General features: G+C 51.7%; 2 protein-coding genes across 2 annotated transcripts; both read left to right on the top strand.

Annotated features, from left to right (window-relative positions):
- On the top strand, positions 1-2,284 carry GMORB2_6522 (uncharacterized protein; the record flags this gene model as incomplete). Its single annotated transcript, XM_035468492.1, has 4 exons — positions 1-22; positions 105-239; positions 404-903; positions 2,078-2,284. 4 exons carry the CDS (start codon positions 1-3, stop codon positions 2,282-2,284), a joined length of 864 nt encoding a protein of 287 aa, XP_035321626.1.
- Positions 2,285-7,210: 4,926 nt separating this feature from the next.
- Positions 7,211-9,041, top strand: GMORB2_6521 (mannitol-1-phosphate 5-dehydrogenase; the record flags this gene model as incomplete). The annotated part of the gene is made up of 2 exons (XM_035468491.1): positions 7,211-7,258; positions 7,950-9,041. The coding sequence occupies 2 exons, from the start codon at positions 7,211-7,213 to the stop codon at positions 9,039-9,041; spliced, it is 1,140 nt and encodes a 379-aa protein (XP_035321625.1).
- Positions 9,042-10,139: the final 1,098 nt, after the last annotated feature.

The following is a 10,139-nucleotide window of genomic DNA, read 5'->3' as shown; positions in this document are numbered from 1 at the left end:
ATGTCCTGGAACCTCAGCAAAAGTATGTACCTCACCCCTTTTGGTCGCCCAGCCGATAACTCCCTCCCCCCTCTCTCTATCTGAGCTGACCCGGTGCTTCGCAGAGCTCAAGGAGACTCATCTTGGGCCCCTAAGTCCCTTTTCCCGCTCGACCTCGACTTCGACCATTACTACCGAAAAAGCCAAGGACGGCCGACCCAGTACCGAGGCCACGACACCGACTCACGAAAGTGCCATCGGTGAGCCAACCTCCCCCTTCCCCCTCCCCCTCCCCCTCCCCGGCTTCTATAATACTTCCCTCCCCCTCCCCCACCCCCTCTCATCTTATCCCATTTTCATTTCCATGACGCTCCCTCGTCTCCCTAGAACTCTAGCACTAACATCGTATGTACCCAAACAACAGCTGCTTCGGAAGCAATGACACAGGCCCCCGTCGTCAAGCCGCCGAAACCTGGTATCCTCGTGGTCACCCTTCACGAAGCCCAGGGCTTCTCGCTCCCTGAACAACACCGAAATGCATTTGCTTCGCAGCACCAAGGCTCGCTCTCGTCCAGCAATGCCCTCGGCGCCGGCTCCGTGCGGCCAGGCTCGTCCCAACGAACGACCGGTTCTTTCATCAACGGCGCCCACAGGCCGCACTCGTCGGCTGGAGGCTTCACCGGCATCCCCACCAACCACGGCCGCATCTCGGGCAAGTACATGCCCTACGCCCTGCTTGATTTTGACAAGCTGCAGGTCTTTGTCAACTCAGTCGACGGCAACCCGGAGAACCCGCTGTGGGCCGGCGGCAACACACAGTACAAGTTTGATGTGTCGCGCGTGACCGAGCTCGTCATCCACCTGTACATGCGAAACCCCACGGCTCCGCCGGGCTCGGGCCGTAGCCAGGACATCTTCCTGGGCGTGGCCCGCATCAACCCCCGCTTCGAGGAGCGCCAGACGCTGGCCGACGACCCCAAGGCCAGCAAGAAGGACCGCGAGAAGGCGGCGGCCGAGTGGCAGCAGCAGGGCTCGGGCCACAGCGGCGTCGAGTGGGTCGACGTGCAGTACGGTACCGGCAAGATCAAGGTGGGCGTCGAGTACGTCGAGACGCGGGCGGGCAAGCTCAAGATTGAGGACTTTGAGCTCCTCAAGGTGGTAGGCAAGGGCAGCTTCGGCAAGGTGATGCAGGTGCGCAAAAAGGACACGAACCGAATCTACGCGCTCAAGACGATCCGCAAGGCGCACATCATCTCGAGGTCCGAGGTGGCGCACACGCTGGCCGAGAGGTCGGTGCTGGCGCAGATCAACAACCCATTCATCGTGCCGCTCAAGTTCAGCTTCCAGTCGCCTGAGAAGCTGTACTTCGTCCTGGCCTTTGTCAACGGCGGCGAGCTCTTCCACCACCTGCAGAAGGAGCACCGGTTCGACGTCAACCGCTCACGCTTCTACACGGCAGAGCTGCTGTGCGCCCTCGAGTGCCTGCACGGTTTCAGCGTAATCTACCGCGACCTCAAGCCCGAGAACATCCTGCTCGACTACCAGGGCCACATTGCGCTGTGCGACTTTGGCCTGTGCAAGCTTGATATGAAGGACGAGGACCGCACAAATACGTTTTGCGGCACGCCCGAGTACCTCGCACCTGAGCTTCTCTTGGGCCACGGCTACAACAAGACGGTGGACTGGTGGACCTTGGGCGTTCTCCTGTACGAGATGCTGACGGGACTGCCACCCTTTTACGACGAGAACACCAATGAGATGTACCGCAAGATCCTGTCGGAGCCGCTGCACTTTTCGGACGTGGTGCCCCCGGCGGCCAAGGATCTCCTGACCAAGCTGCTCAACCGCAACCCGGAGCAGCGTCTGGGAGCCAACGGGTCGGCCGAGATCAAGGCTCACCCCTTCTTCCACGCCATCGACTGGAGGAAACTGCTCCAGCGCAAGTACGAGCCTACATTCAAGCCCAATGTGGTATGCCGTCCTCCCTCCTTCCCTCCTTCCCTCCTATACGCTGTCCATGCTCTTTCACTTCTTCTCCTCTCCTTCTCCTCCTTCCCCCCCCCTGCTACCCGACCAGGCTAACGGACGATAACTACAGGTTGACGCCCTCGATACGGCCAACTTTGACAGCGAATTCACGTCCGAGGCACCGACAGACTCTTACGTCGAGGGCCCGGTGCTGTCAGAGACGATGCAGAACCAGTTCCAGGGCTTCAGCTACAACAGGCCCATTGCTGGTCTAGGAGATGCCGGAGGCAGTGTTAAGGATCCATCGTTTGCCAGCAGCATTCAGGACAACCGGTAGCTGAGAGTTATGGGGGAAGTTGAAAGGTCTTTTTTTTCCAGTCTTTTTTGTTTTTTTTGTCCTTGTTTCATAGTTTGGACAACAGGCTGTGGGAGGAGGGGTCTCTCCCCCTCTCTCTCTTCGTTTGCAGAAATGGGGAGGAGGAGGGGAGAAACTCAGGGAAGCTTTTGGGGGCGTCTTGTCACCACTTTTTTTTTGCTTATTATTTTTTCCCCCTGTTCTCTTCTTTTTTTACCTCCTCTCTTTCGTTGTCCTTCCTTTCTTCTCAGTAGACTGTCAGACATGAAAGAAAAAAAACAATCCAGACAGCAAAAGGGAGAATCAGCTCCGTCTTTTTCTTCTTCTTTCCCTCTTCCACCCCACCGCCACTTTGCGTTCCACACTCGGGACTCTTTCCAGTCGTCTCCCCCCTTCGGTTGGACCCGTGCGAGAGTGTTCTGGGTTATTCTTGCTGTGGTCCGTGTAGTCTTCCATTTCACTCGTAGACTCGTTCTCGTCACTCACTTCGTTCGTTCTGTCCGCTCGCCTCGTCGTGACGGGAACCCCTCGCTCAAAGGGGATCTTACCACACGGTCGCTACGCTCCCTCACCTTCGCTCCGTACCCGTCGCTTCGGTATGAGGGCTATTCACAGTCTGACTTTGGCCTCCGGCGATTGCATGACAGGCGATAGTCGGACCGTTTACAGCAGACGGGGGTTACAGAAAGACTTTTACCAATACAATCTACAAGCACATACACTAACACGACATGTGCATCAAGTTACAAACTTGCTTCATCAAGAAGGCATGACGTGATATTAGACAATTCCATCTCTCAATACTACAGCGCTATAATCACGATCAAGAGAAATACGAACTCCATTACACTCCATACCCCGTCGCTATGACCTGAGAAACAGGTTACCATGACCGTGTAGTCAGACCCGCTGCATTCGCCAACATCTTCCTACATACTGCCACGTTACCCCGGCCTGGGATTCTCGGCTGGGAGAGAGGAGCGTAGAGCGTCGACCTCGACAGCTAGACGCCACCTTATACCAACCGCACTTGCTGCCCAAAAGATGTCCCAAGACAGACATACGTTAGCAATCACAAGGACAACCGTGCTAACTCCTCCGGCGTGAGAGGGGGCACCTTGTAGGACCTGTCCGGTCTCGATGCTGAGTAGAGGCTCCAAAGGACTGTCCGGCTTCACCGCCGATGCATTCTCTCGTGCAATCGATGCAATTTCGATCTCTGATATTCGCCAGCCTCCTGATCCCTCTCGACCTGGTCACGCTCTCCTGTGACATAGTGGCAGAGCCTTGTCACTAGGAGCCTCGATGTCATAGTAAATCAGATCATAGCTTAGGTAAGCGGGACTCGACCGTAAAACCGTCGAGTCCGGCGCAACGCAAGCATAGAACAAAAGAGCCTTGGCACCACTAAACAACTGACCTACTATCTGAATGTAAGTCAGAAGTGTTTGCGGTGTTCGTTCTCACAAACATATTGTGTGTTAAAAAACTACATCTAAATCCATCGTCACCCTCCACTAGGATGTGACATGAGAGCTTTTTTTACTCTTATTGTTCATGTGACTTTATAGGCGTTCTGTTTATTAATTCAAGGAATATCGAGGATATCTCTGATCGGATCGGAATATCTTATTCCGGTAGCTTATTCAGCTATCTTGTTCCGACACGCCAGCTCCTCCACACACACCCATTTTCACATCATGCTAGCTCTTTCTCATCATAACACTTTTCATGCTTCTGGTGCACTATATCGAGTGCACACGACATGGCAATCCTCTGCGAGAGCGTCGGTAATGGAGTTTTCCTGAGTAGCATCGCGGGAGGAGAAACACACAAGAGACCTTCTCTCTACAACACCCCCCCCCCCCCCCCCCCTTTTCCTCTATTTGCCCTATGCAGATATGTTTCAATCTTTTTCGGGGAATTTGTGGATGGTGCCTGCATTGGGTCATTGTCATATGTTATGGATGAGCGTATATCACCTGCTACGGTGGCGGTGCTAGTGTTATGCAGTGTCTAGGGCAGGTGTGCTGTCGACCACGGAGTCTAGGGCGGCTATTTCGTTTATTGTCCCCGGGCCGTGGTCTTGACTCGTACTCGTAGAGCGGCAGCTGTCCCTTTCCTTCTCCAGACCCCGGGAAGAAGAGGCATTTATGAGATTGGAATGAGGTATGTGATGGATGATGGATGGGCTGGATAGGAGAAATGATATTGTTGTGATTGCCATGTTGGACTTCAAGTATAAGGACATGTATTCAGCTTTTGATAATTATAATAATAAATATATATATGTGTGCATATCTGTATTTTGTTGTATTTTGTATATATATCTTGTATTTATGGTAAATGTAATATAGTGTGTGTATACATGTGTGTATGTGTACTACCTGGTATGGGAGAAACACGAAAAAGAAGGGAAAAGGTAGAAAGGTCTCTAGGTCTACGAGTGCATGATGGAGTCTCAGAGGCGAGAGAAAGCAGAGTCTTCCTCCGTTCCGGGAAGACGGTGGGGCAGGGGAAAAAAAAGACGGTAAGGTGGGGCCGAAGTACACCGGATGGGGTAATTATCGGACAGGACAGGACAGGAGATCCCCGGGGGGGGGGGGGGGGAGGAAAATGAAAAGGAGAGGAATGAAGGGAGAATGGAAAGGATCTGAAAAAAAAAAAAAAGGAAGGTATCGTGAGTAACGTGATTGCAGATCCAGAGTGTGAGCCCAGATGGTTTTGACGAGGGGGGGGGTTGCGCCAGACGCGGCTACAATGGAAAATCGGGGGCAATAGCGGGGCTGCATTTATGATAAGGCAGAATGACGCGCACCGGGGAGTTGGAGTCAAGTTTGAGTGGGGGGTCGTAGAGGGGGGCGAAAAAGGGGACGCTCACTTAGGAGGAGCAGACAAAAGCATGCGGACAAAAGGAACCTATCATTTATATGAGTATATGTATATATAAATGTAAATATATATTCATATTAATTATTTCCATCTCTTCCAAACACTGGATGGGAAGAGAGATTGTCACGAGGTGGACAGTGTCCCCCGTCTTTCAGTGGTGTGGCAGCCTAAACGGCAGGGGCGGCTTGGGGGCTCGGGAGGGGAGAGGGCTCGGGAGGGGAGAGGCCCGGGGAGGGGGGGGGGGCGGAAGGGGGGAGAGTTCATAGGGTTGGGGTTGTTGCTGATACTAGTAGGTCAGGTAATACATGTAAATAATAGGTTCAAGGTTTAAAGGAAAAATCAAGTTCATCATAATTGAGGCAGCTCACGATGAATGGGTTTGTGCTGGAAAAAAAAATTGAGAGAGAAAAAAAAAAATCCGTGTCCACCATGGTGGCTGTGCCTAGATGGGGGAGGGGGAAGATGTCCCGAGTCAGGCCGAGCGAGTTTGGCGCGCGAGGCGGGCAGTATCTCGCATATCGACGACGATATTACTACATTACTGCGCGCAGTCAACTCCGTACTTGACGCCACGATGCATTGATTTATTATGCCATCTGTCTGGGGTATGCGTTATTACTACCCCAGAGGTCTCATTCTTCTTCTTCCTCTTCCAAGTCTGGCGCGACAACCCGGTGTATCCGGAGATGTCGGTTAGGTCGATGTTGAGATTGAGAGATATTACGGGGTTGAAAGATGATGAGAAGAAGAAGAGGCAAAAGAATTAAGAAAAAAAAATTGAAGAACGAAGAAAACAAGAAAAAAAAAAGGAAAAACAAGAAAAGCAAGGAAAAAAAAGGAGCGTAGTGACGTTATACCAAAAGGGAAAAAAAAAGAAGAAAAAAACAAGAGGCGAAAAAGACTTTACCAAATATCGTGAGATTGGCCAAGGATGGTTGGTTGCTTTCTTCATTGAATGGGAGAAGCCAACAGACAACCCAACCCGGCGGCAATATAGGGAGTACATCTCAATACATGTACAGAGCAGTCATACGTTATAGAATTATAGTGTGCGGGGACCCCGTGGTCAGTGACGTTTAGGACATTCTGCGCTGTGACTGGTTCGTACGAGTGTGTCCGACCAACGTATTACGTCGTCCCGCCATTGTGGTTCTTGACTGGCTTGACTGGCTTGCTTGGCTCGCTTGGCTTGCTTGGCTTGCTTGGCTCGCTTGGCTTGCTTGGCTCGCCTTTCTTCCTCTGCTTTGCTTGCTCTGCTTGCTCTGCTTGCTCTGCTTGCTTACCAGTTGCTTGACTGGCTATAGCAAGACTCTCAACCGAGAGTGGTGCTGCTTACTGGTAGAGTATGGAGTGATATAGAGTCAAGTCTAGAGTCCAGAGTCCAGAGTCCAGGGTCTAGAGCGTCTGGTGTTACGGATAGCATGACGAGCTAGCAGGATACGTACTAGTATCCGTAGCACTACTACTTACTAATACTCGTAGCTGAGTCTCGCTAGCAACTTGATGGATAAACTTTTCGACTACGAGTCGAGACGTCATGCGGACTTGGCAATGCTGGCAACTACCGAGCCGAGAGAAAGAGAGAGATAGAGAGAGATGGGGGGGTGAGAAAAAGGTGATGCTACCTACGTAAAGGAAGGATGGAATATTGTCATACATGCTCCGTATACTCCGCACGTACAGATTCCACGGATACATGTCCAGGACGCGCATCGAAATTCGTCACTCCCAACATTGATTGCTGCCGGCTCTCCATTGCTCCCCAGCGCATGTACCCGTACTTTCCCCATCACTTCCCAAGTTCCACGTAACGATACTCCCCCTTACTCCTTATCCTACGGAGTACAGAGCACAGACATGGAAATACATGGAAACGGAATACCTCGCCCCTCCATCGGCCCCTCAATGTCGTCACCCAACAGTCCATTACGGTCACCGTTCTAACCGGCACTAAACCTCGCTCGGAACTTCATACCTGTCCTCCCATTCGTACAAACCTAATACGGTGCGCCCCACATGCCCTTTTCCCTCCGACTTCCCAGAAACTCGAGGCAAACGCTCTGCGTACGGATCCACCCTCTCCTCCGTCATCACACCCTGGTTGGTCAGTATTGGTCAGTATCCTTGCGTCCCGCTCCCACCCGGAGAGATCGTGAGAGGACAGCCCATCCGCTAACACGCTATAACGGAAGGTAACGATCACGATCCCATCGCTCCTGCCTCTCTGACTTATTTAAACACATCGTCATCCCCTCTGAATGACTGATTCTCTCTCTCTTCTCCCTCCGTGTCCCCCCTCTTCTCTCCATAATCCTTACATCATCATCGATAAAACTCTCTCTTCTTCCTTCTACCCTCACAACATCTTTTAAAAAGTACAGTTCACTTCCCTTTTATATCTTGATTCATTATTCTCTCTACGCCTCGACTATCTTTACTGCTGTCAACGGAGAATACCCAACTACTCGTACATCACACACTTGCATACATCTATCGCACATCTATCACCAGAGCCAACAACAACACCATCGTCAACATGGCCAACACAACCAACACTGGAAAGAAGGCTGTCCACTTTGGTGCCGGCAACATCGGTAAGTCACACACACACACACACATACACACGCACACACATATACATACATATATACATATATATATATATATATATACACGAGTTCATCATGTCTGACCCAACCACCCCCACACAGGCCGTGGCTTTGTTGCCTGCTTCCTTCACAACTCGGGCTATGAGATCGTCTTTGCCGACATCAATGAGGAACGCACAAAATACATCAACGACACCCCGTCGTATCGTGTCATCGAGGTCGGATCCGACGGCACGTCGGAAAACATCGTCACAAACTTCCGTGCCGTCAACTCGTGCACACACGAGGAGGACCTGCTCGAGGAGATCCGCACTGCCGACATTGTCACCTGCGCCGTCGGTCCCAAGATCCTGAGCTGCATCGCTCCCCTCATCGCCAAGGGCATCGACCGTCGGTCCAACGACGAGACGCCTCTGCACGTCATCGCCTGCGAGAACGCCATCGGCGCCACCGATACGCTCGCCGGATACATCAGGGAGAACACCCCCTCGGACCGGCTCGAGGATCACCACATGCGTGCCCGCTACGCCAACTCGGCCATCGATCGCATCGTGCCCGCTCAGGACCCCGGCGCCGGCCTCGACGTCAAGCTCGAACGGTTCTTCGAGTGGGTCGTCGAGAAGGGTCCGTTTGAGGACATTGGCATCCCCGAGATCGAAGGCATCAACTGGGTCGATGACCTGTGCCCCTTCATCGAGCGAAAGCTCTACACGGTCAACACGGGCCACGCCACGGCCGCCTACCACGGCTACAACCGTCGCAGGCGCACGGTATACGATGCCCTGCAGGACAAGCACATCATCGCCCAGGTCCGCGGCGCCCTCAACGAGACCAAGAGGCTCATCGTCTCCAAGCACGCCATCGATGAGGAGCAGCAGTCGGCCTACGTCGAGAAGATTCTCAAGCGCATCGGCAACCCTCATCTGGAGGATGCCGTCGACCGCGTCGGCCGCGCCCCCATGCGTAAGCTGTCGCGCAAGGAGCGCTTCGTCGGCCCGGCCGCCGAACTGGCCGAGAAGGGCGAGTCGATCGAGTACCTCCTCAACGGTATCGAGATGGCCTTCCGCTTCCAGGACGTCGGCGAGGATGAGGAGTCGAGGGAGCTGTCCCAGATCATGTCGGAGAAGACGCCCGAAGAGGTCGTCTCTATGGTGTGCGGCGTCCAGGCTTCGGAGAAGATCTATCCGCGACTCGTCGACGTGGTGAAGCGTGTCCAGGACGACAGCCGCGACGATTGAGTAGCTTGACGAACAAAATGCCGTCTTCTTTTTCTTTCTTTTTCCTTTTTTTTTTTTGAGAGAGAGAGATGTGATGGCTCTTTGCAATGTTGCAAAAAAAAAAAAGAGAAGGGGGAGAGTGGATTTTGTTTTACTCACTCTCCAGGCGTTTTGATTTCTCACTTTTTTACTTTTTCTCTTATACGTGACATACACAGCGACATGGCGTTGAGGGTTTTTCAAACTCGTATATACAGTTTCTTTCTTTCCTCTTCACATTTTTCCCCCGTCTTATTTCATATTTGGCTTTATAGCGTTTTTTTCTGTATATACCACGAGTTACATTTCAGATGACAAATGATGAGGATATGTATGAGCTGTATAACGAGATGTTTTCCAACTCTGCGTGCTATGCTCTGCCAGTTTTTCTCTTTTCTACTCTGCTCTAATAACTGTCTGCTCTGAACTATATATACTACAAACACACCCCTCATCTCTTCTGTCTTCTCTTTCTTTCCCTGCCAAGAGGAGAGGGAGAAAAAAAGGGAAAACACCTCTAGGGTATGTCCCATATCCCCAGTAGGGTATTTTTTTTCCTTTCCCTCCCTTTCCTTTCCCCTTTTTCCCTTTTCCTCATCGAGTCAACTGCCTATCCACCTAAGCGTTGTCCTATTACTTGATTACGTAGAGCTGCAGCGGTGTATGGCATATTAATAACCAGCCAAGTATGATGACATCGTGTGACTGGCCAAATATAGATGTGTGGTTACAACGCATAAAAGGGGAAGAAGAGGATGATGATGATTTTTCAAGGTATCATGACCGAAAGAAGAAAAAGGAAAGAGAAAAAAAAAGGTCTTGTAAGAGGAAAGCCAAAAGGGGATGACGCATAGTCGCACGCATCGTACTTTGGGTTACCCAATAGCAGGTAAAATGAAGGAAGACCCGAACCAACATGCTGCCTAGATTTTACACGAACCAATGGAAATCGGGTAGATTTGAGGATGAACTGGTTCTATTCTAAGCAATGATGACAAGTTTTGTGTGTGCGTGTGTGCGTGTGTGCGTGTGCTTTCGGCAATGAAATAATCATTCGACAATTGGGGGGGGGGGGGGGGG

Source organism: Geosmithia morbida (assembly GCF_012550715.1).
Source record: "Geosmithia morbida isolate 1262 chromosome Unknown scaffold_6, whole genome shotgun sequence".
Taxonomy (NCBI): domain Eukaryota; kingdom Fungi; phylum Ascomycota; class Sordariomycetes; order Hypocreales; family Bionectriaceae; genus Geosmithia; species Geosmithia morbida.
This window is presented reverse-complemented; position numbering and strand designations above follow the sequence as displayed.